Below are 26,910 nucleotides of genomic sequence, written 5' to 3'. Positions count from 1 at the left end.
ATTTGACCAAATATGCACTATCTTTCCTATATCTAAAGGTAAGTTATCTCTTTGAGACAAGGGTGAGAACCATGAATTTGTTTAATATAGTTGCTATCTCTGCATCAATTTTTAGGCCTTGTCATAAGTTATTTGAAACCCAGTTGTACCCTGTTGGACTTAATAAACACTTTCCCCCTGCCTGTGATTGTGACATAAGACAATTGTCCCTCATCTCACTGACTCAACACCCCAGGGTTACTGACCATGAAAAACCTAATGGTCAGCCCTAGAATTATGTAAGAAAGTCCCCACCAAAAGGCAGCATAGGTATGTCCCTGGACCATAGAAAGGACTAGTCCCATGGTGCCCTCTCACTCCCTACCTTCTGGCTGAGTTCCCTACTGCCTCTGGATCTTCCACTGGCACCCCTAACCTCTGAAGGCCCTGAGAATAATAAATTTCTTTTCTTTCATACAATTTGTTTTCACCACTTCATTGTGTCTCACACACCTAAAACATCCCCCAGTCAGGATCCTATAGAGTGTAAACTATCTTGGCCTGCAGCCAATCTCAACAAAGAGACTTTAAGCCCCAAATATAAGAAAAGCATAGTCATAGTCATCTAGCAAGCTAAGCAATCAAACAGACAAAAAAAGTAATTACTTCCAGATTGAGGAGAGTTTTATAATTTTGTCAACAGGCACAATACACCATAGTATATTGAACTCTAGAAGAACAAAGCTGTTATGTCTGTCTGTGTTCTGTGGGGTGGAGAAGTAAGGACTGTTTTGAAGACCAGACTCACTTTTGACTTTTCACAAGAAAATAAGTATAAAGACAAACTGGCTAGCACTTTTGGAAGTTTTTAAAGAACCTCATTTCCACAATTTTATTCTCTCTTTCAAAGTACAAAATCAGACTGAATGTATGCTGACAGTCTAATACACATTAGCATTTTCCAGTTCATTTATCAAAGCTATTCTAATCACAGTCAAGAAAGAGACTGCATTTAGGCATCAAATAGGTCATTAAAATAAAGAAAAACTTTTCTTATGCAATAGTCGTGCTTACAGTACTACCTTTACATAAGAAATTAGCAACAGAATATTTTAATATTAAATTCTATATTATACATGTACATATATACATATATGTGTGTTTGTGTGTGTGTGTGTATATATATATATATATATATATATGTTGTATGTGTTTATATGTGTATATTTATTTATTTATTTATTTATTTATATTTGGGGTGGGGGTACCAGTGATTGAATTCAGGGGCACTCAACCACTGAGTCACATTCCTAGCCCTATTTTGTATTTTATTTAAAGACAGGGTCTCATTGAGTTGCATAATGCTTCACTTTAGCTAAGACTGGCTTTTAACTCACAATCCTCCTGCCTCAGCCTCCCGAACTGCTGGGATTACAGATATGCACCACCATGCCCTGCCTAAATCATCTTTAAATTAATCACAAAAGCTTATTTAGCTTGTAATCAATAATACTATTTATATTTCCTAAAAAATCAAAATTAAGCATTTTTAAATTCTCAAGCAATTTATTATTTTTTTTTCCTTCTTATCATTATTGCTTACTGCCCCCAGCCCCTGAAAAAAAAACAAAGCTTAAAAATTTGATATTTTTGTCTTTTTGATTATTTATCTTTTCCTAAACCTGGGATACCCTCCAGATCTTGTTGGTTACATTATATTTATTCTAGGAAAATTAGGAGAGCAGCTACTTGTGTTTAAATTGGACTATGCTTAGGATTTAAGATTTTCTCAGAAATAGAACTGTTTTCAATTTAGTTAATGACTGCTTAAATACAGATGAATAATTAGGAACTATTTAAACTAATCTCTTCATATTAGAGAACAGGAATCTGAGGATCAGAGAAGCTGGCAAAGGTCTTGCCATAAAAGCTAGCCAAATATCTGACACTGAGCAACAGGCTGAGGAAGGTCTTCAGACATTCCAGTGCTTTTTATTCTATGAAACTAAGAAAATCTTTTCAAATGAGACCAAGGTCAATGAACATGTGATTTTCCAAAGTCAAAACAATGAACTTTTTGAAAGCCAAAGCAATTCATTTTTCATTCCTGTTTGCAAGTTCTGAGATACGAGAACTTTAGGTCTTCTTGCATGCATGCTTTCTCAGATGCTTAGACCTACACATGGCTGAAAATACATGGTAATCCTCTTTAGCCTTAAAAATAATTGGAACATACCTGTTGTTCCAGAGGTAAAAATATATAGGCACGTGGACTTGAGGCTTGAGGCAACACGATGGCTGCATGCCACAGGCTCCTCAGATGATGTGCTCAGTTTTTGTATGAGTGAAATCATCCCTTGGGGAACAGAATCTTTCATGCCCCAAACACTGACATTTTGGGGGATGTTGGGAAGGATCTCTTCTATAATGCCAAGCAAATCTAAAAAAACACAAAGGATTAGTATAAATAAACAAAACGTAAACCTCAAACCATTCACTGTGAGCTTACTTTTTTGTGTTGAAACAAAGATATAAAATGCTGACTTTCTTCTCATTTGGGATGAGTAATATCACTGCCATGTTATGGTTCTGTTTCAACAGGACTACCTGAAAGGGAGATCTGATTACCCCTCGACTGAACAATGCAAAGTAGGCCAATTCAGATTGACTTCTGGAGAGGTCATTATCAAAATTATGGATATTTTTCAATTTTTAAATAGAATTTAATACTCTGAATTCAGAATACTACACTAAACATTTTTTAAAATGCAACTTAGTAGATGGTTATTCCAAAAAAAGTCATCTGTCATTGTGTAGTTCTACTATGGTGAAATATACTTCGGAAAAATCCCCTGGCAGATCTGGAATCATAAGCTCATTGTGGTTTTGGAGTCAAAAGCTAAGTGATTTAGAGATGCCTTTTTTCTCTATGTAGCTAGAACTAAATATAAGAGCCTTTGAAAGCAGAGGAGAAAAAGAATGCCTTCCAGGTAAAGCAACAAGATCCTCCATACAGAGGAGGATGTGACAGTGGTAGGTGAGAGTGAGTTGAGAATAGAGTCTCCACAAGCAGCCCTGGGCAGAAAGAAGCCAAGAAGAAAGAAGGAAGAATAGAAAATCCCAAAGAACTAAAGACTTTGGACTCTGGTGAGATAAGGGTGTAGTTGATAGCCAATGTTTAGGAAAGAAAAAAAAAAAAAAAACTTTTCTCAGCACCTGCTGCTAAGATAAATAAAACAGCAACCATTAAGGTAGGAATACATTGAGTTATTCAGAGAGATAAACCAGAGTTCATTAATTTGGCCATTAATGAAAGACAAGATGTCATCTACTCAGAAAGAAGGTATTGATGGGAAAGCAGGAAGATAGAAGGTGGGAGTGGGTCCCTAAGGAGGAAATATTACATATCAAGGTACCTGATGGGATAAAGAAACAAAAAGCCATCATTCTTGCATAGTCCTTTGTATAACTGAGTATTGTCCCCTGCCCCCTAGGGTAGAGAGATCTACAACTACTTACATTCTTTATATTTCTTTTGTACTTGACAGTGCCTGACTTTAAAATGGACCTCTGATAGTAGAATTCAACTGCTATATTCAACCTGGGCACTCCAATTTTATTTCCATATTCCTATAATATGTTATAATTTTCTAAAGTATACAGGACTTCTGAGTGACATATTACTTATCTTAAAATCTACATTAATATTCTTGGGGTTATTAAAACACAATTCTCACTGTTTTTTTAGAGTTAATGCAAGGAATGTCAAGCACTGTCAGCAACCCCCAGAAGAGCATTATGAGAAACCATGGCCCTGTTCACACTTTTATTTTGAACATCCAGTCTCTATAACTGTGAAAGTACATTTCCCTTGTTTTAAGCCACGCAGATTGGGGAACTTCATTTTAGCTGCTCTAGTAGATAGCTACACCAAGGTCACAAGTTGGCAGACAGTAGAATTGGTAATTTAACCCATCTATTAACTCAAACTTATATTTATAGACCTCATAAAACCAGCAGTCATTAAAAAATAACACTATTAAATGTAAAAGAGACTTCTATCAGAATGTTCAATACCTGCAAATATAGTTGTTACCTCTGAAGCATTATATATTTTCTAATTTTTAAAATAAAACTAAAAATAATCATAATCTACATTTGGCTTTGAATTTGAATTTGGAGTTCTGCATTACACATTTTCCTAGAATCATAAATCAGTACCTTGTTATGTGATGAAGTCGTTTGCCAGTTACTACTTAGTTCTATTATAATGCAATGCATTTGGGATTTACTCTCTCAAAATCTATAACTCAGATTGGTCATAAAGAAGCAGCAAGAGAAATGTGACTAAGAGTTTCTCAAAACCTGTAAGAAGCCAGATGAACATACAAGTGCTAAGGAATTTATATGTTGTTGGGGAAATTAGAAATTTAAAATGTTTTTTAAATTTTTATTTCTAGAACAAATCCAAATAAAACAAAACAGAACAAAACAAAAATCTAGAGAAAATACTTAGTTCTTAACAGACCCGGCATACTGCTGTATACAGATTGTTTGGCAAGGAGAAAGGAAAATCCACAAGGAAGCCTGGGAGGAAAGATAAGTCATAAACAAATGGAAAAGCAGGACAAAGGATTGAATTTTTTTTTAAATGTTAATTCTAGATTTTGTCTGAACATTCTTTCTGGCATTTTATACTCATAAATCTCTGAATTGACCCATTTTGCTGATCATAATTTCAAATCTGTCACTGGGAATTAGAAATTAATAGCATACTTTTATATGTTCTTAAAGATACAAATGTCCAGGACTGAGGATGTAGCTCAGTGATAGTGGGCTTGTGTGGATATACAAGGCCCTGGGTTCAATCTCCAACATCACACACACACACACACACACACACACACATACACACCACACCACACACATACACACCACACACACACACACACACACACCACATATAAACACATACACACACACAAATAATAATAACATATAAAGGGAGGAATGTCTAAAGTTGGAAAATCAGTACAACAAAAGTTATAATATGATTAAATTTTACCCCAAATTTTGGTTGAAATCCAGGGTATAAGGAACAGTGAGGATCTACAAACAGTGATAATGGTTACAAGAAAAAAGAATATGGCTGAGGATATAGCTCAGTTGGTAAAGGCTTGTCTCACATGCAAAAGGCCCTGGGTTCAATCCCTAGCACCACAAAAAAAAAAAAAAAAAAAAATCAGTCTTAAAAGCAAATTCTGAAAAAAGAAAATGAGCATGAATTAGAGGAAATAGAATTCTGTTTTCTTAAAATTAAATTGATTTGGCTGAGGTAGAAAAAGGTAGAATTCTGAAATGGAATTTTTTCTAACCAAATTATTTCTTCAACAGTGGTAGAAAATATGGACGCGGATGGTGAAAACTGCAACAAAAATGTGAAAAGTCACATAAAGGAAAAAGTGTCACCAGTTACTTATCACTGCCAATTTTCCTTAACAAAATGAAAAAAAGTTTTATTATTTTGAAAGTAAATTTTGGGGCTGGGGATGTGGCTCAAGCGGTAGTACCCACCCCCCCTCTCTCTCTCAAAAAAAAAAAAAAAAAAGAAAGTAAATTCTGAAAAAAAAAAGGTAAATTCTGAAAATTTAGTTCTGACACAAAGCAGTGATGGGGACAGACAGGTGCAAGTGATGGGAACACAAGGTTAAGGGAATGATTCTACAAAATGGGCCCACTCTGCTGACCCCCACATTCTTTCTTTTCCAAGAAGCAATATGCCTGAAGCCCTGCATGGCTTGCCTGGACAGGATATGTCACATTCCTTAGCAAACAACCTATTATCTGCAGGAGAAATGCAGGCCTGAAATAATGCCAATAAGGGGAACCCAAGTTACCCTGAAGAGGGATACATTCGTGACCCTTTACAGATCAGATCCCCAAACTCAGAGAGATAAAGATAATTCCTCCTGATCATAAAATCTGTAAGAATTTATGGTTAAGAATCCAATCAGAACTGGTCAGCCTGGGCCAAAGTGACCTGGAATTGTCATGGTAGTGGGGTCTTGAAAATCTGATGTCAACAGTTGTCAGTCAAAGTCAAGAGGTAGACCTTGGCAGGACTCTCTGGAAAAATCTCTGGGATCCCCAATAAAACTAGAGTGCAAGAGGGAGCACACTGTCCCTTTCCTCTCTGACAGGACTCACTTTCTCCCTTAAGGGTATCCCCTTTCCTTTTTCCTATCTCTTCAATAGACTCATGTCCCTTACTCTGAGCATTGATAAGTCTGAAATCTTTCTGACTTGATTATAAGAATCAGTGTTTAAAAAGAGGTGGGAGGTCTTCACCCTGCCTCAGTTTCCCAGAGGGCCCAGCCTTGTAACAGTAGCAATTTTTAAATACTTCAAGGAAATTTGATTTTGTTTCATGAAGATTTACTCTTCAGTGAAATGCACTAGAACTGGAAGCACCTCCTAAGATTGACATGTGCCTCCTCCTTCCTTCTGCTGACTGCACCTGAGCACACACTGTAAGTGTAGGTAGAAACCTGGTTAAAGGAACTGAACTTTGCACCATGGGATCTAGGATAGATTCAGGTCCTGATAGAACCTACTATTGGAAAATGAAACATCTGGATTTCCTATGATCTTTAAGAGTTTACACTGCAAGGCTCACTGTCTTTTTAAAAGCAACATGCTCTTTTTAGAAGCACATATTTTCTCCCATATGCAAGGCACTATGTTAAATGGGATCACAAGAACAAAAACATGTGAATTATGATACTTACTTAAGATACTTTAGCACTTTTTACACAATTTGATTTCTTGTTTCTATATTAGTTTTATATTTCCTATTCACATTTCAGGGACTATACAATCAATGGATAAAAGTTTCATTTACTTCTGTAATATTTTATTGGTTATGAATGTGCTGCATTAAAAACTTTATATTATCTTATTCTACATGGAACAGACTAATATTTTCAAAAGTATAGGAATATAATCAATTATAGTTTTTATGCACTGGTAAATATTTCAATTTTAAACTTTTCAAATTTTATGTAGGGATTGGGGTGTAGCTTAGTAGTATGGCTTGTTATGCTTACTATGGGTGAGGCCCTGGGCTCTATCTCTATTACCAAAAAACAAACAAAGACCAAAATGTTATGCATTAATAAGCCTAATATAAAAATCAGCTATAAATGGTTCACTTGAACTTTCCATACTGATACAAAATGAAATTATAGATCTTACCAGATGCTTATAACTATAATCCTCCTGTGTAGAGAATCCCAACAGGCATGTCAGAGAATGCATGGCAAGGCTATAGTTTCTAAGAAAATTAATATTTAAGCAGCAATGTTCTAAAGCAATTCATACTGAGATATTTTATACTTAAAATCAGGCCCTAAAACTCATTTCATCATCAATAATGTAACAGCTATTTGGGCAAGTATTAACTAATTGTCATGTTAACACTAGGAAATGTGTGTTACCTCTACTTTTAAAGATCAAATATAGGAATTTGAAGGAAAATGAAGGTTAGAAAAATTAACTGGCCTGCCTAAATTAACAAACGTGCAACTTGTGCTTTAATACAGGTGTACTAAGCTCCAAAATTCATTCCCTAATATTTAAGACCTATACCACATTGCTATTCATTATAATTAATTTTAAAATCAGTTGTTCTCAATATGATTTATCAAATAATTCTTCTCCATCCGCTCGATTTTCTGTTTGATTTTGTGATTATACTGTAGTAACCAGTAAAATCAATTAAAACCAGTAAAATCAATTGTTTCTTTTGAAGTGGAGATAATACTTGACCTAGCTTAGTCTAAGATGAAATATATATATATATATATATATATATATATATATATATATATATAAACTGTCATTGTACTAAATATATATAAAAATTCTTAAATGTCCTGAAAACTGAAATATCATGTAAAGATCATAATACACTGGTAATAAAGTTTGCAAGAACCAGTTATTTTATCTATCTCAATATATAAATCTCAAATTCTATAAAACTTGAAAGGTCTTATTTCCCCCCTAACTCTTACTCTTGATCTTTATAAGGCAATTGCCTTTATGACTGAAAGCCCTTTAGGGAATCACAATGGCCTATTGCTAGCCATTTGCCCTGCTTAGTCTGAGTGCAGCAGCTCATGAAAACTCACAGTGGACAGCTGTATGCACTCCTGTGTGTATACAAAAGATCCGAATTTACTTCTTGAGAAGATAAACCCAAAATGCTTTAAAATAGGTTGAGATGTAAAATATTATCAATTCTAAAGTAAATAAGCTGAGGGCAATATGAATTTTTAAATTATTCTTTTATAATAATGATTTAACATGTCATTCTTTAAGAAAAGAGAGAAAGCAAGATAAAACATTCACATGAACCTGAAATCTTGTGGATGCCTAGGGTATCTAAAGTACTTTTTACCTCTTGGGCATAGTGATTCTAATGATTAGCAACACAAATACCAAACAACACAGAAAAGGAATCCCCAACACATCTCTATCTTCAAAACCAGTTATCAAATTGAGAGCGGAGTGGACCATTTATTAGCAATTGTATAAAAGTCAATTAAAAGTTACTAAGTATATAAATAACTCAAAAAGCTTAACACCAAAAAACAACCCAATCAATAAATGAGCTAAGGAACTGAAGCAGAAATATAATCAATCAACAAATATATGAAAAATGTTCAATATCTCTAGCAATAGAGAAATGCAAATTAAAACTATACTGAGATCCCATCTCACTCCAGTCAGAATAGCAATGATCAAGAATACAAGTAATAATAAATGATGGCGAGGATATGGGGGAAAAGCTACACTTATCCATTACTGGTGGGATTGCAAAAACTTGGAATGGTACCACCATTTGATCCAGCTACCCCTCTCCTCAGTTTATACCCAAAGGACTTAAAATCAGCATACTACAGTGATGCAGCTACAGCAATGTTTATAGCCCTTCAATTCACAATAACTAAACTATGAAACCAGCCTAGATGCCCTTCAACAGATGAATGTAAAGAAGTTGTGTAATATATACACAATGGAATATTACTCAGCCTTAAAGGAGAATGAAATTATTGTAAATGGATGGAACTGGAGAATATCATGGTAAGTGAAATAAGCCAATTCCAAAGAATCAAAGGTCAAATGTTTTCTCTGATAATCGGATACTAATTCACAATAGTGAAGAGCAGTTAGGGAAGAATAGAGGTACTTTGGATTAGGCATAGGAGAGTAACAGGAGAGGAGAGAGTATGGGGCTAGAAGTGACAGTAAAATGAATCTGACATTGTTACTCTATGTCCATATATGACTACCTGACTGGTGTAACTCTACATCATGTACAACTGGAAGAATGAGAATTTATACTCCATTTATGTATGATGTGTCAAAATGCATTCTACTATCATGTCTAACTAATTAGAACAAAAATAAATAAATAGGGACAGGGGATGTGGCTCAAGTGGTAACGTGCTCACCTGGCATGTGCGGGGCGCTGGGTTCGATCCTCAGCACCACATAAAAATAAAGATGTTGTATCCACCGAAAACTAAAAAATAAATATTAAAAAATTCTCTCTCTCTCTCTCTCTCTCTTCTCTATAAATAAATAAATAAATACAAAAGAAAGTTACTAAGTGCCCAAATGGACTTGTTGTTTTTATTCAATCATTTAGCCACATATTCATCCAAGCCATAAATATTTATTGAATATCTTCTTTGCACTCAATCCTGAGAATTTGGTAGAAAACAAAATAAACTTCCTCAGATCCAAGATCTTACAATCTAGTTCTTAAACTGTTCTTCAAGGTTACACCAATGTGTTTGGCAGTTGGCTAAGGAAACTTCATGACTTACGGGAGTCACTGTAAATAGCCACAGCACACCTGAGGTGGGAGGGAAAGTTCAGTGGAAAAAGGTACTGAGAGAAGGTGGGTGGATAAATAGAAGGTGAGAAAGAAAAGGAAAGGAAAGGGAAGGGAGAAAGAAGATGGTGATAAGACAATAAATCAAGCTGGAAGGAAGACAAACACTGCAGGATATCCTGATTAACATAAGAAAATCAGGACAAATCTGGACTCCAGTTCCCATGTGACACTGCTTAGACCCATGAGCATCAGTAGGTGACTTACCCAGAGGAATCTTGCTGCCCTCATCCTTAAAATAAAGCTATTATCTAACTTTTGTGGCCACAGTGAAAAAGGAAAAAAAAAAGATGTATAAAAACACTTTGTAATCTACAAATTTCTTTAAAATGGAAGGGAAGATCCGCCGCCCGCGCCTCCAAGGTAGGCAGACCTGCGACAGACCGGCGGATCAGGCCCAGGAGCCTGCTGGCGTGGTACACACACCACCCTAATTGGAGTAGGGGCAGAGCAGAGTCGCCGCCCGTGCCAGGAACAGGCCCAGCGACCTGCAGGCGGGGTAGTCACGACACCCCAACTGGAGTAGGGGCAGAGCAGAGCCACCACCCGTGCCCGAAAGGTGGGCAGATCTGCGACCGACCAGCAGGACAGGCCCAGTGGCCTGCCGGTACGACAGACACGTCACCCCATTTGGAGAAGGGGCAGAGTAGAGCCGCCGCCCACGCCTGCAGGGTAGGCAAACCTGCAACCGACCGGCGGATCAGGCCCGGTGGCCTGCCGGCGTGGTACACTCGTCACCCCAATTGGAGTAGGGGCAGAACAGAGCCGCCGCCAGTGCCCAGAACAGGCCCAGTGACCTGCCAGTGTGGTAGCCATGACACCCCAATTGGAATAAGGAGAGAGCAGAGCCGCCGCCCGCGCCTGCAGGAAAGATACGCAAGCAGTATGAAAAGACAAGGAAAGAAAGGACCACAAGCAATGCAGGTCAACGCAACTTTAGAAGAGGTAACAGCTGCAGCAGATGGAATGTCAGATAAAGAATTCAGGATATACATGCTTCAGATGATCTGGAGTATCAAGGAAGACATTAAACAGCAAAATCAGACAATGAAAGATCACTTCGACAATGAATTACGCAAACAAATCCAGGAAGCAAAGGATCAACTATACAGGGAGATAGAGGTTATAAAAAGCAAACAAACAGAAATCCTAGAAATGCAGGAAGCAATAAACCAACATAAAAACTCAATGGAGAATACTACCAGCAGAGTAGAACACTTAGAAGATAGAACATCAGACAATGAAGACAAAGTATTTCAACTGGAAAAGAACATAGACAGCTCAGCAAGACTGTTAAGAAACCATGAGCAGAACATCCAAGAAATATGGGATAACATTAAGAGACCAAACTTAAGAGTCATTGGGATACAGGAAGGTACAGAGCTCCAAACCAAAGGAATGAGCAGTCTATTCAATGAAATAATACGATAAAACTTCCCAGACTTGAAGAATGAGACAGAATCCCAAATCCTAGAAGCCTACAGGACGCCGAATGTGCAAAATCATAAGAGATCCACACCTAGACACATTATAATGAAGATGCCCAACATACAGAATAAGGAGAGAATTTTAAAAGCTACAAGAGAAAGGAAGCAGATTACATTTAGGGGTAAGCCAATCAGGATAACAGCTGATCTTTCAACACAGACTCTGAAAGCTAGAAGATCCTGGAATAACATATTTCAAACACTGAAAGAAAATGGGTTCCAACCAAGAATTGTGTATCCAGCGAAATTAAGCTTCAGGATGGAAGATGAAATTAAAACCTTCCACGATAAACAAAAGTTTAAAGAATTCGCAGCTAGAAAACCATCTCTTCAAAACATCCTTGGCAAAACATTACAGGAAGAGGAAATGGAAAATAACAATGAAAACCAACAGTGGGAGGTAGGACAGTAAAGGGGGGAAAATAATCAAAGAGGAAAACAAACCATGTTTAGTAACATAAATAAACAAATATGGCTGGAAGAACAACCCATATCTCAGTAATAACCCTAAATGTTAATGGCTTAAACTCACCAATTAAGAGACACAGGCTAGTAGAATGGATCACAAAATAAGACCCAACAATATGCTGCCTACAGGAGACGCATTTGATAGGAAAAGACATACACAGGCTGAAGGTGAAAGGTTGGGAAAAATCATTTCACTCATATGGACTTCGGAAACAAGCAGGAATGTCCATACTCATATCAAATAAAATAGATTTCAAGCCAAAGTTAATCAAAAGGGATAAAGAGGGACACTACATACTGCTCAAGGGAACCATACACCAACAAGACATAACAATCATAAATATTTATGCCCCAAACAATGGTGCAGCTATGTTCGTCAAACAAACTCTTCTCAAGTTCAAGAGTCTAATAGACCACCATACCATAATCATGGGAGACTTCAACACACCTCTCTCGCCACTGGACAGATCTTCCAAACAAAAGTTGAATAAGGAAACTATAGAACTCAATAACACAATTAAGAACCTAGACTTAATTGACATATATAGAATATACCACCCAACATCAAGCAGTTACACTTTTTTCTCAGCAGCACATGGATCCTTCTCAAAAATAGATCATATATTATGTCACAGGGCAACTCTTAGACAATATAAAGGAGTAGAGATAATACCATGCATCTTATCTGATCATAATGGAATGAAACTGAAAATCAACTATAAAAGAAGGAAGGAAAAAGCATACATCACTTGGAGAATGAACAATAGGTTACTGAATGATCAATGGGTTATAGAAGACATCAAGGAGGAAATTAAAAAATTCTTAGAGATAAATGAAAACACAGACACAACATATTGGAATCTATGGGACACATTGAAAGCAGTTCTAAGAGGAAAATTCATTGCTTGGAGTTCATTCCTTAAAAAAAGAAAAAACCAACAAATAAATGATCTCATACTTCATCTCAAAATCCTTGAAAAAAAAGAGCAAAACAACAGCAAAAGAAGTAGAAGGCAAGAAATAATGAAAATCAGAGCTGAAATTAATGAAATCGAAACAAAAGAAACAATTGAAAAAATTGACAAAACTAAAAGTTGGTTCTTTGAAAAAATAAACAAAATCGACAGACCCTTAGCGATGCTAGCAAAGAGAAGAAGAGAGAGAACTCAAATTACTAGCATACGGGATGAAAAAGGCAATATCACAACAGACACTTCAGAAATACAGAAGATAATCAAAAACTATTTTGAATCCTTATACTCCAATAAATTAGAAGATAGTGAAGGCATCGATAAATTTCTTAAGTCATATGATCTGCCCAGATTGAGTCAGGAGGATATAGACAACCTAAACAGACCAATATCAATTGAGGAAATAGAAGAAACCATCAAAATATTACCAACTAAGAAAAGCCCAGGACCGGATGGGTATACAGCAGAATTTTACAAAACCTTTAAAGAAGAACTAATACCAATACTTTTCAAGCTACTTCAGGAAATAGAAAAAGAGGGAGAACTTCCAAATTCATTCTATGAGGCCAACATCACCCTGATACCTAAACCAGACAAAGACACTTCAAAGAAAGAAAACTACAGACCAATATTTCTAATGAACCTAGATGCAAAAATCCTCAATAAAATTCTGGCGAATCGGATACAAAAACATATCAAAAAAATTGTGCACCATGATCAAGTAGGATTCATCCCTGGGATGCAAGGCTGGTTCAATATACGGAAATCAATAAATGTTATTCGCCACATCAATAGACTTAAAAATAAGAACCATATGATCATCTCGATAGATGCGGAAAAAGCATCCGACAAAGTACAGCATCCCTTTATGTTCAAAACTCTAGAAAAACTAGGGATAACAGGAACATACCTCAATACTGTAAAAGCAATCTATGCTAAGCCTCAGGCTAGCATCATTCCGAATGGAGAAAAATTGAAGGCATTCCCTCTAAAATCTGGAACAAGACAGGGATGCCCTCTCTTTCCACTTCTGTTCAACATAGTTCTCGAAACACTGGCCAGAGCAATTAGACAGACGAAAGAAATTAAAGGCATAAACATAGGAAAAGAAGAACTTAAATTATCACTATTTGCAGATGATATGATTCTATACCTAGCAGACCCAAAAGGGTCTACAAAGAAACTATTAGAGCTAATAAATGAATTCAGCAAAGTGGCAGGATATAAAATCAACACGCATAAATCAAAGGCATTCCTGTATATCAGCGACAAATCCTCTGAAATGGAAATGAGGACAACCACTCCATTCACAATATCTTCAAAAAAAATAAAATACTTGGGAATCAACCTAACAAAAGTGGTGAAAGACTTATACAATGAAAACTACAGAACCCTAAAGAGAGAAATAGAAGAAGATCTTAGAAGATGGAAAAATATACCCTGTCCATGGATAGGCAGAACTAACATCATCAAAATGGTGATATTACCAAAAGTTCTCTACAGGTTTAATGCAATGCCAATCAAAATCCCAACGGCATTTCTTGTAGAAATAGATAAAGCAATCATGAAATTCATATGGAAAAATAAAAGACCCAGAATAGCAAAAACAATGCTAAGCAGGAAGTGTGAATCAGGCGGTATAGTGATACCAGACTTCAAACTATACTACAGAGCAATAGTAACAAAAACAGCATGGTACTGGTACCAAAACAGGCGGGTGGACCAATGGTACAGAATAGAGGACACAGAAACCAATCCACAAAACTACAACTACCTTATATTTGATAAAGGGGCTAAAAGCATGCAATGGAGGAAGGATAGCATCTTCAACAAATGGTGCTGGGAAAACTGGAAATCCATATGCAACAAAATGAAACTGAATCCCTTTCTCTCGTCATGCACAAAAGTTAATTCAAAATGGATCAAGGAGCTTGATATCAAATCAGAGACACGCCGTCTGATAGAAGAAAAAGTTGGCTACGATCTACATACTGTGGGGTAGGGCTCCAAATTCCTCAATAGGACACCCATAACACAAAAGTTAATAACTAGAATCAACAAATGGGACTTACTCAAACTAAAAAGTTTTTTCTCAGCAAAAGAAACAATAAGAGAGGTAAATAGGGAGCCTACACCCTGGGAACAAATCTTTACTCCTCACACTTCAGATAGAGCCCTAATATCCAGAGTATACAAAGAACTCAAAAAATTAGACAATAAGAGAACAAACAACCCAATCAACAAATGGGCCAAGGACCTGAACAGACACTTCTCAGAGGAGGACATACAGTCAATCAACAAGTATATGAAAAAATGCTCACCATCTCTAGCTGTCAGAGAAATGCAAATCAAAACCACCCTAAGATACCATCTCACTCCAGTAAGATTGGCAGCCATTAGGAAGTCAAACAACAATAAGTGCTGGCGAGGATGTGGGGAAAAGGGTACACTTGTACATTGCTGGTGGGACTGCAGATTGGTGCAGCCAATTTGGAAAGCAGTATGGAGATTTCTTGGAAAGCTGGGAATGGAGCCACCATTTGACCCAGCTATTCCCCTTCTTGGTCTATTCCCTAAAGACTTAAAAAGAGTATGCTACAGGGACACTGCTACATCGATGTTCATAGCAGCACAATTCACAATAGCAAGACTGTGGAACCAACCTAGATGCCCTTCAATAGACGAATGGATAAAAAAAATGTGGCATTTATACACAATGGAGTATTACTCTGCATTAAAAAATGACAAAATCATAGAATTTGCAGGGAAATGGATGGCATTAGAGCAGATTATGCTAAGTGAAGCTAGCCAATCCCTAAAAAACAAATGCCAAATGTCTTCTTTGATATAAGGAGAGTAACTAAGATCAGAGTAGGGACGAAGAGCAGGAGAAGAAGATTAACATTTAACAGGGATGAGAGGTGGGAGGGAAAGGGAGAGAGAAAGGAAATTGCATGGAAATGGAAGGAGACCCTCAGGGTTATACAGTGGTGGGGGTAGAGAGAGAGGAGGGGAGGGGAGGGGAGGGGAGAGGTGGGGAGGGGGGAGGGTGGAGGATGGGAAAGGCAGCGGAGCACAACAAACACTAGTATGGCAATATGTAAATCAATGGATGTGTAACTGATGTGATTCTGCAATCTGTGTATGGGGTGAAGGTGGGAGTTCATAACCCACTTGAATCAAAGTGTGAAATATGATATGTCAAGAAATTTGTAATGTTTTGAACAACCAACAATAAAAAATTAAAAAATAAATAAATAAATAAAAGTGGGGGAAACTACAAGCTCATAGGCAGTAATCCCATAGTAAAAAAAAAAAAAAAAAATGGAAGGGATTATTATTATTATATATTAACATATTGTATTATATATTACATGACATGTTATATATTAACATATAATTTATAATAATAATTACACATTATAATTATATATTACTTTGTTATATATTTAATATGTTAAAGGACATAGGTTACATATATTCTATAAATGATATACAAACATCCTAACACTTTCCTATTCATTCTAAGTAAAGAGAAAAGCACAGATCAGTAGATAAACAGATATCAGTAGATATCAGAGGTAAAAAATCAAGGATAAGAGACTAGAAGACTTCTTTGTATTACTTTTGAGTCTTCAGACTTTGTGGGAAAGCAATGATAATTTTGTAAGTATTTTGATTTTTTTCTGTGTATAGAAAACCTCATTTCATAATATTGATAAATTTATTTTAAAATTTTATGAAACCTGAATGCATATTTTTCATAATTATATTAAAATGAATTGGCAGTCCCAGAAATAAGTGGACCGTATGGTACAGCAGGGTCTTAAATTAGAAGCCAGTTTTTCAGTCCTGGTTCTGCAACCTACTAAGGTGTTGTACTTTAAACCAGTTACTTAATTTCTTTTCATCTCAGTTGCCAAACTACAGAACTGCTCTAGCTTCTCAGCATTATTGGTAGTGCCATAAACATGGTCAACCTTGAAAAAGTGGCAACTGTGGATAGTTTTGTTTATTTGTTTTTAATTTTTTAGTTGTAGGTGGACATATTACCTTTATTTACTTATTTTTATGTGTTGCTGAGGATCGAACCCAATGCCTCACATGTGCTAGGCAAGTGCTGTACCTCTAAGCCATGACTCTAACCCTTGTAGATAGTTTTGATAATAACAGTAGCATTTGCCTGGGGACTTAGCTGCTATGTTTCCTTTGGTTTAGTCTAGAAGACAGTGATGGAAACTTCATCTATCACCAAGGTTTTTATCTGGTCTGGCCTATAAAACCTGTTTAAAACTGATTTTATATGACCTATGAAAAAATGTAATTTTTCTAAAACATAATGAGTTCAAGGTCCTATTTCAAACAAACTTTATACTAATCTTTCATATTGCTGGCACCAAATTAGGTTGCAGCAGCAAAGTCCAAATGAGATTACTTATTAAAAGCTCCAGAGTGACTTTACAATCATAATAGCAATTATTTTAATTCACTAAGTATCTAGTTAGTACATATCAGGCACTCAGTCACTTTGCAAAAGCTGATATTAAATAGATAGTATTATTTATACTTTGCAACTTGGTAAAGTAACACTCACAGATAAATCATCAGCTATGAAGTGGAAATGCACATATGAAATTCAGACCTGTTTGGCTTAACACTGTCTAAACTACTTGATTTGTCTTTCCACTTCAATATACTTTCCCTAGGGATATAATGATTTACTAGTATATCTCCATCAGAAATACTCAAAAAAAGGATCTAAAAACTCTAAAATGTAAAGTCTTTAAAACTATGTACATATTTTATTAACTGATGCAACTCAAAATGTCAAGAATATGCTATTCAAGGTATAAGCTTTAAATACAGAGAAGTGAGTATGATCTGAGCTATATCCTAGCCAAAACAAAAACAAACAAACAAACAAACAAAATTTTAATCAAAAAAGAAGTGGTCTTATCTTTGAAAAATACATGTAATTTATGTCTTGGAGATATGCTAGAAAGAATGGTTCATAGGATGTAAGCTAGAGGTCCCAGCTATCTATTTATCCAGCGAACCATCTAAGTAGTCTTGACTTTAAACTCTAGTGCCCCAAATTATCTTTTTCTATATTGAAAAAAAAAACAAACCAAAAATAACTAGCTGTTGGTGTTAAAAACAAAAACAAGGGAATAATACAATTATTGACTGTCAAGTGAAGCAAAAACTAACATAAATAAAATTACAAAATTAGAGTTAATTAAGCAAGAATTCAGTCAACAGCAGAGTCTGAACACTCTTATTTTGGGAGGTAACCAGCCTAATACACTTCAAGATAAGTCGTGTTTCAGACAACCTGTTTGGGGGTGCTTCTCAGACTGGCCTCAACATCATGGACACATGAATCTTATCAGGGATACTGTGACCTTTCAATTTGCTCTTATGAAGGAAACTATGCCTTTATCATTTGGGGCATAACTTGGGGTTTACATTGGCTGTGGGAATTCCACATATAATCAGGTTGAGCAATGTGAGAGATGTGACGAAATGTCAGTGTATCCATCAATGAACTTGGGTCATTTTTCCTGCAGCACTCAGATGTTCACTCATCCTGCTACATTCATATTTGCATTCTGTAATAGACGTTGTTTTACCACTTTGTCAACATTCTGAATGACCATTTGTTCTACTTATTGCTACAGGTCAATAAAACTTAAACATGCTGGTTAACCTCTTTCCAAGCTAAGAGGTTAATCTTGGAAGATAGGAGTAAAGAACAAAATGAACAAACAATACCCAAAGGACACTCTTTGGCTTCTCAGCTCCTGCAGCCTTAAAAACGAAACAACATTGAAAGTAAACATTTTACCACTGTATCAGGCCTTGTGCTGAGCTGGAAGGACAATGATAACTAGGAAGAATTTTTGAAGGGTTGACCTTCTTCATATTGCCTAGCTCAGTTTTCTGTCATATACAAAAATTATATAATACAGTTATATACTTTAGAGATATGTAGGTTATTATAAGTTAGATTATTTTTCCACATTGCTCTGTGAATTTAAAAATTATCTATAAGGTTTCAGTATATATCTATTAATCTAAAACACTTAACTATTTTCACCAAGGTGCTTACCACCAATCCTCCCACTCTTCCTACTCCCTCATTTTCCTAGCCCATGCAAGAAGAATCTGCATAAATAATTTAAATTGTATCAAATAGGGATCATTTTTCATACTTCAATTCCATTTTGTTAAGCTATACATCTTCCTAGATTCTTGGTTAATTAATAACTACACCAAAGATTTTTCTTCACAGCTCAGTGTTAAGTATCTGAGGCAAACCCATCTTAACACCAACATAGGGAGAAAAGGAAGGGTAGAACTTCCTCAGAGAAAATAATAATGATGCACACATGAGAAGCAGTGTTACAGAGGAAGAGACTTAGAGTCTGCCAAAAGTCTGCCCACTGGCTGGCAGGTTAGGAGCCCAACCTTGCTCTGGCAAATCCTATCTTGCAGACAGTATAAAATAAGAGCAGACATGAAGTTAAGAATTCATGAAATCCAGAGTAAACAAATCTGTTTTGCAAATGCAATCATCCTTGATAAATTTACCATTAGAAGCAAGTAGGTATTCCACAATGAAGTTAACATAACTTTCTTATTCCTCAAACTTTTTTTTCTAGATCTGATAAGACTTACAACCAAACAAGTTCTTTGTCTCTCTATTCTTGTACAGACAGAAGGTACCAAGAGCATTAAAATTGTCCCCTCCCCAAATGTGGGTGCCTGTGTCAATTTCTTGTAATATCCTGAGACTTTCTGCTCGGGGAGTCAGCCTTCCAGCCCAGCCCAGTGCCCTTGCCTTCTACCCTCAAAGGTGGCCCACAGCCTGCTGAGTTGTACTGTACTTTTCAGCTCTCTCCCACGCCCCTTCTGGCCTCTGTGACCCTAAGCAAACTCCACCCTAAGCAATATCCTAAGCAGAGATTTCATAAAAGCTTTCTGAAACTGTCTTGATATTTACTAATCTACAAAAGAGTGGATGATTAAAGAGGCATGGGCATTTAAACCTCCTGCCATAGAATTGTAAAACTATTTTATACTCTTGGCATGCACACATTTTCACACATCTAAAACTATTAGTTATGAACTGTTCTAAAGGAAAAGGAAGGTAGGAAAACAGGTCCCAAAAAACAAAGACCGAATGTTCTCTCTGATGTGTGGATGCTAACACACAATTAGGGAGGGGGAGGGAAGAATAGAAGTTCATTGGATTAGACAAAGGGGAATAAATAGAAGGAAGGGGAATGGGAATTGGAAAGACAGTAGAATGAATCTGACATAACTTTCCTATGATCATATATGAATACACAACCAGTGAAACTACATCATATACAACCACAAGAATGGGATCCTAATTAGAATAAGTTATACTTATTCCATGTATGTATACATATAGGCTATTATATACTATGTATATATGTATACTCCATGTATGTATAATGTGTCAAAATACACTCTATTGTCATGTATATCTAAAAAGAACAAATTAAAAACTTTTTAAGAAAAAGGAAAATAGATCTCTTTACATTCTCCCTAAGCAGATCACACCCCATACTCTACCTGCGCCCACCACTAGGGCCTTGGGCTTGCAGGTGCGGATGCAATGCAGAAGGGAGTTGGAGCGAACGTTGCAGTTGAGGAAGGCCACCACGCAGCCCAGCTTAGCCAAGCCAAACCACATGTGAACAAAGTCGGGCTCATTGCTCATCAGCAAAGCCACAGTGTCCCCCTTTTCCAGTGAGGAGTGGTTCAGGAAGACACGGGCCACTCTGTTACTCCTTTTATCCACATCCTGATAAGTGTAGATGTCTCCTTCATAAATGATGAAAGGTTTCTGGGGTTGCCTCTTGGCATGGCTCAGGAATTTATCCAGCACAGTGACCTGCTCGCCTCTCCATTTGCACTTTGTGATCTGAATTCCAAAGCGCACCACCTTCAGCAGGAACCAGAAATCATCCCAGAAATAAGGGAACAGAAGTCTCTGCACGCAGTGCAGAAAGATCATGCCAGCCCCTATTCCTGTTAGCCATGACAAGAGCATGGGGGCACAGGTCAGAGGCAGTTCTTGTCCCAACCCTACCAGAGTCCTCTTTCAGGATCCGTGGCTCCCTCAGCGAAGATCTCCAGTCCTCACTGCTCAAGGAGGGAAACTGCAGTTCGTGTCACCCTTTCTGGAGGGATCCTGTGAAACAGAACCAGAGATTTGTACCCAGAAAGTTGCCTCAACGAATTCTGGGGTAAAGCTTGGGAAAACCGAGTGGGTGTAGAGCAGAAAGTCTCTGAATATTACAAGAAATCAACGCAGGCACCGGAGGAGCTGGGAGTCTGCCTTCCAGCCCAGCCCAGCGCCCTCGCCTCCCACCCTCAATGGTAGCCGGCGCCCTGCTGACTTGTACTGTACTTTCCAGCCCTCTCCCACGCTCCCCGGCCTCTGTGACCCTAAGCAAACTCCACTACCCTCAGGAGAAGTAACTCCAGAAGCTGATGCTCTTTCCTCTCGCGGTAGTTTCTCTGGAGGCTGAGATCCAGAGGCTGAATTCGAACCGGGAGAAGCAGAGGTGGGGAAGACTGGAATGCAGTGGCTTCCCGTCTCCACCAGCCAGCAACCTGGCTGGTTATCGAGGCCCCGCCTCTGCTAGCGCCCCCAAGCTTGCCGGGGCCCCAGGGCCCCGCAGCGCCACCTTGCCCCGCCCAGTGCCCAGTAGCTCCGCTGGGACGCACCGGGTCCACCCAACTGTTCCCAGGTGACCACAGAGTCTACTGGAAGAAGTTGTCCTCCACTCCAGCCGCAGCTCGGGATCTGAGAGTCCTTGGGGCTGTGTATCTCTCCTCCCAACAGCAGCGGGATAGTCACCCGCCTGCCTCCTGTCTCCAGGCTCCAGGCCAACTCCAGTCCTGACTCCTCTGCCCCGCAGCTGCAACAGCCTGGGCGTTCTGTCCGGCTCCTTCCGGATGCGCTTACAGTCACTGGGACACCCGTGAGGCGCTGGCCAGCTCCCACTCCACAGACCGTGCCCGGGATCAGACTTCTGGCGCGAAACAGGACAGTGCCACTCAGGGACAGCCAGGGATCAGAAAGGCGTGGTATGAAGTCACAGGGGAACAGGGCTGCTGGAATTTGAGTCCCAGAGGCTCGGGGAAGAAGAGTAGTGCACTAGAGTTCATTCATAAAATCAGCAATTAATGGGAACAAAACTAGAGGCTGCAAACAAATAAAAACAAAAAACAAAAAAGAACTGAGGTGGAGAGAAATATATATATTTGCAACCCGTATTTTTGAAAACAGCTTGCTGTTTGTATTTATATTGAAACTAATGTCGTTAGAGTGCCTCCACAGTGCTTTTTACAAAAGTTTCCAATTTTTTGATTGATTTAACAACTTAAATCGATAGTCACATCCACGTTAAAAAATAAAAACAAAGTATAAAATTCTGCCTATTATCTGTCTTTAAACATCAATTTAAGATCATCAAAATTTTGAACTGAGAATTCTGAAAAGAACTCCGAGTAAAAAGGAAGCAGGCAAATGAAAAGAATGATAAAATGTTGCACAAAGTTGATTCTTACTAAAGATAAAACACTAAGGAATACTTAATCACACTTTTTTCCCCCTAGCAGACGTTATCATTCCAGCTCTTAACTTTAAAGTGTATATGAGTGGTTAATAGTATGTATTGATATAATTAAGCATGGCCTCATGCTGTCTGGCTTTTCTCCCCTCCATCCTGTGCTCCATAGCTGGTTTCTGGCTAACTTCAGATTCCCCAACAAAAGAAAAACCTGACAATTCCAAAGACAGACTATGGTTTATTAGTCTGATTACTTTGAAGTCACAACGAAGAACCCTAAATGAACATCGACTCTTAAAATTTGTTCGTGTGGATGAAGAAAAAGCTTTCTCATTTTCCTCAGAAGTTCTAGTTTTTTTTTTTTAATTCAAAAATATCTTTAGTTAAAACTAAAACTACTAGTATCAACTATTTTACAACTTGAAAAGCGTCTTTGAAGTTAAATTATTTTATCACCCATCTCTGGTATAATTTTCTTCCTAGAAAAAAAAATTAAGTCAGAATAGAATATGGAGCAGTTAGTCTCAGATGTTTGGATTGCCAATATGAGGAAAATTTGTCCTCATACAGTGAAAAAAAAAAATGGGGAAAAATATTGGCTTGCCATCTTTTTATTTTGCTAAATTAAAAACATTAAGGATACAGTGTGATAATTACCACCTACTGCCACCATTGTTTTATAAAGGGAAGAATTTATTTCAACATTAAAAGAAGAAAGGAAGTATAGTACCATTGTAATAAAGGACAGTCTTTTAAAATGAAGAAAACTAATTTTATGAAAAACTCATTATGTTACACCAATTTTCTTTTCTTATCATCAACCTTGTAACAGAATCCCAAGGAATGGAATTAAATTTTTAGCAACTACTATTATAAATGAATGCAGGTTATATTCGGCACCATAAGTCCAAGAGTTTCATTTATTAAGAAGAACTACAAACATATGTTGCAAAACTGCATATTAACCCAAACCAATTTCATGCCTCACTATGGAAGAGGCAATCAATGAAAATCCCAAGACGATACCTCATGCATTCCTATTTCAGCCCATGAGTGTTTTTTTTTTTTTTTACAAAAGACCATAAAGTAAAATGGATATAATTTTTAGTTAACATAAGGAAAGGCAGCAATAGCTGCCAGTGAATAAATACATCATTTAACTAAAATAAAGAGAAATAAACACATTCAAATAGTCTGTATATTTGTGTTAACAATACTTTTCATCAGGAACAGTGCACTATTTCTCAGGTTTCCTTTTAGGTAGTTACAAACATTTTATATTTTTCTTTAATATAATTTGAAAATAAAAATGTTGTGATTAAGTTGATGCAAAAAGGCAGTTTATTTCAATCTATATATGTTCTCCTCAACTCCATTGTCATTTTTTACTTTCCTTTCTGCTCTAACCCACTTTGCACACTCATTTCTGTTGAGGATGAGTTGTTTGGTGAGTAGATCAAAGTAGTATAGAACATATAGCATCATACAACAGACATGAACTCACATTCACAGGATTTTGCCACTGTGTTCTAAGAATTCTGATTTTGTGCTGTCAAATCACTTGCCTCTAGTAGTCTCCTGATACAATTCTGCAGCAATTACCATTTGGATTATGGGAAGCTTATGTAGGAAGTAAGAGATTCAGAATGATCTCAAATAATGCTATGTTGCAAAACATCTCAATGTGTGCTTGCAATGGACCAAGAGTTTCTGATTCCCTTGACAATAGCTATAGCTTGGGAAAAGGGATGGAGGAGGAGTGGAATATGTGAAGGAGCTAGATTACTTTAAAAATGGGATCTTTTGAGTTTCCTCTTGAATGAAAGGGCCCACAGGAACTATGGAAGAGTTACTCCCTAAACCTTAGTGGAGAAGTTAACAGTATGGTCTGTGGAGGCCATGAGAATGTTCTGCTCAATTCTTCTGACCTGGTATCCTAATTGACTACTGACTTTCTATTTCCACAACTATTTTTGGACCATGGCCACACTTTCTAGAAGTTCTATGACAGAATGGCAAGAGTACTAAGACTCATTCCAGAGAAAAAGAAGCAGGATTCCTCCTACATACAACCTTTGCAGGGGATTACAGGCCATTATGTTCGGTAATGGGTCTTAACCAAAGGAAAAGTGAAATTTATCCTATTCCCTGGCAGAGAGTAGTTTTAAAATCTAGAGCAAAGCACTCACCAGGAAAGATAGGTTCTTTCTCACCACAGACACCAGGAGATAGGTACTATCTTTCTTTATCTTCATCTTTCCATTTCAAAGGAGAAAAATAGGGATGAGAATGTTGAATATAATTCTACTCAGGAATAGGGTCTTGTTCAGTTTTCAATCACTGCATTTAAGATATGATACCTACTTGGGTTTTGATGAGAAAATCATTCTTCCTATAATCTAAAGTTTATTTGGACTAATGAATAATCATTGCCCAGAATTATTCCACAAGCGGACTCATGAAGCAAACTGAACATTAAAGATGAGGAATGCTATTAAAATACTACATGTCTTGGATACATTAAACACTTCTTAAAATATAAAAAATTTTATAGCACAATAAGTGATCCTATAATAATAGTCTTGTGAGCAACTCCCAAACAAATTAAATACTTAACTCTCATGTTTACTACTAAATACAAACGATACTTAGAAATTTATGTCAGTCAGGGTCCTACCAAGAAGATATTTTACCAGTGTATTTTATTAATGGTATTTGAGAACACCTTTGTTATATTCAGATACTTCTGGTTATGACAATTTCCCCTTTTTTCATGTTGGTAAAATTGATTAGTTGGAAAACATTCATGTAAAGTTTTTATAGTTGACTGGGTCCTTAGAGTAGCTTCATTTCTAGTTTATAAGCCACCTATAGGGAGGCAGAACACTTAGTCATTAGTGAGATACGTCAAAGACAGTCTTCAGCAACTTTTGTTAGGAATCAATAATGCTCTGGAAGTTGCAGTGGCTTGTTCCATGAGCCCCTGCTCTTACTAGTCTCATAAAGTCTAAGATTTATTCTCAAAAGACATAGACAGGGGGTATGGGACTTTTGAGGCTTAGAGCATATACTCCATCTCAATATGTTTTGCAAGTTCACAATACTTATTTTTAGATTTTTTTTTCCAATGACTTAATTATAATAATTATTTTCCTCTGGGTAGGCTGATGTTTCAGGGCTGGCATGACTACCAACTTCAACTTGTGGTTTCCACTTACAGATTCAAGGCAGCTGCTCCAACCCTTGTCATCTCCTGCATAGGGAAGGAGAAGGTGATCAGGCAACTCACACTAATTGGTGTTTCTTTGTTTTAATTTTTTTATTAAATTAAAATTTTCAAACATATGGAATGGTATCAGTAATAAAATATCAGCCTACTCCCACCACTTGCTCATCTCCTGGTTTTCATGATTAACATTATGCACTATTTGTTTCATCTTTTTTTTAGTATTTTTAATATATTGTGAAAAATGACATTCTTCCCCTAAATATTTAAGGACACATCTCTAAAAAAAGGACATTTCCTTACCTAATCACAGTACCATAATCACACTTAATAAAGTTAATGATTATCTGATATTTTCTCTAATACTTGCTTTATATTAAATTACTCTCAAAATAGTCCCTATTACAAGCTACGTATCTTTTACCAAGACTCATTTGTTAAAGCAAAGAGGCCAGAGGACGTGTGGCATGTCCCACTTTGTGCCAATCGCATCTAACTATCTTTTTCTCTTCCCCTTTGACAGGTTCTTTTGTATCCTGCATTTCATGTGAACCGGTACTTTGATGTACAGACTTGATGAGGCTTAGGTTGAATATGTTTGAAGAATATGTCTTAGGTGATGTTATATACTTCATACTACTTATATCAGAGTGAATAAACAAAATATCTGTTTGTTGTGAATTAGACAACTTAACACTATTGTTGATTATAAAGTTGACTACTGGTTTCATTGGTGATAAAGCCTGGTTATGTTTTTCCCCTTGTGATTTGCTACTTCAACTGTATAAGAAAGTGGTATTTTGATCATCTGTGAATATTCAGTATTCTATCAATTTCACTTAGTTATTTTAGCATAGATTAGTGGATTCTTGCATGAACCAATTATCTCACAGAGATGAAAAAATTATTACTTAATTCTATCATTATTTCTACATATCATCTAACATGTTTTTCTGAAAGATCTTCTTTTCATTGATAAGAACTACATGATTATTGTGAAATAGAGTTTGCAAGAAAAAAGAGATAAATTCTTCATTCTTTTTCATCAATAATCAATATTTAAAGTGAAGAATTTTAGTGACAACTTCTGTTATTAAGAGACATTTTTATTTTGTTTTAAACTATAATTATCTTTCAAACTTATGCTATATTGGATTTAAAAATTAGAATAATAAAAAGATGATATACTCAATTAAAGGAGGCT

The 26,910-nt window shown here is 36.7% G+C and overlaps 1 protein-coding gene across 2 annotated transcripts in view; it reads right to left on the bottom strand.

Moving 5' to 3' along the window:
• Slc27a6 (solute carrier family 27 member 6) overlaps nucleotides 1–21,932 on the bottom strand; it is a 62,665-nt gene extending 40,733 nt beyond the window's left edge. Inside the window, exons 1-3 of one of the 2 annotated variants that reach the window (XM_046460327.2) lie at nucleotides 21,633–21,932; nucleotides 20,472–21,093; nucleotides 2,216–2,419 (exon numbers count right to left, since the gene is read on the bottom strand). In XM_046460327.2, coding sequence (XP_046316283.1) covers nucleotides 2,216–2,419; nucleotides 20,472–20,952 — 685 coding nt within the window. In that variant the 5' untranslated portion in view covers nucleotides 20,953–21,093; nucleotides 21,633–21,932. Of the gene's footprint in view, nucleotides 1–2,215; nucleotides 2,420–20,471; nucleotides 21,094–21,368; nucleotides 21,501–21,632 lie in introns of those variants that run through there. The other variant, XM_046460328.2, reaches the window with a different exon arrangement.
• Between the last annotated feature and the right edge of the window lie 4,978 nt (nucleotides 21,933–26,910).

Source organism: Marmota monax, unplaced genomic scaffold (genome assembly GCF_021218885.2).
Source record: "Marmota monax isolate L192 unplaced genomic scaffold, Marmota_monax_Labrador192_F-V1.1 WCK01_AAM20220418_F8-fsc00006, whole genome shotgun sequence".
In the NCBI taxonomy this organism is placed as follows: domain Eukaryota; kingdom Metazoa; phylum Chordata; class Mammalia; order Rodentia; family Sciuridae; genus Marmota; species Marmota monax.
The sequence above is the reverse complement of the archived record's forward strand: the minus strand, read 5'-3'. Positions and strand labels throughout refer to the sequence as shown.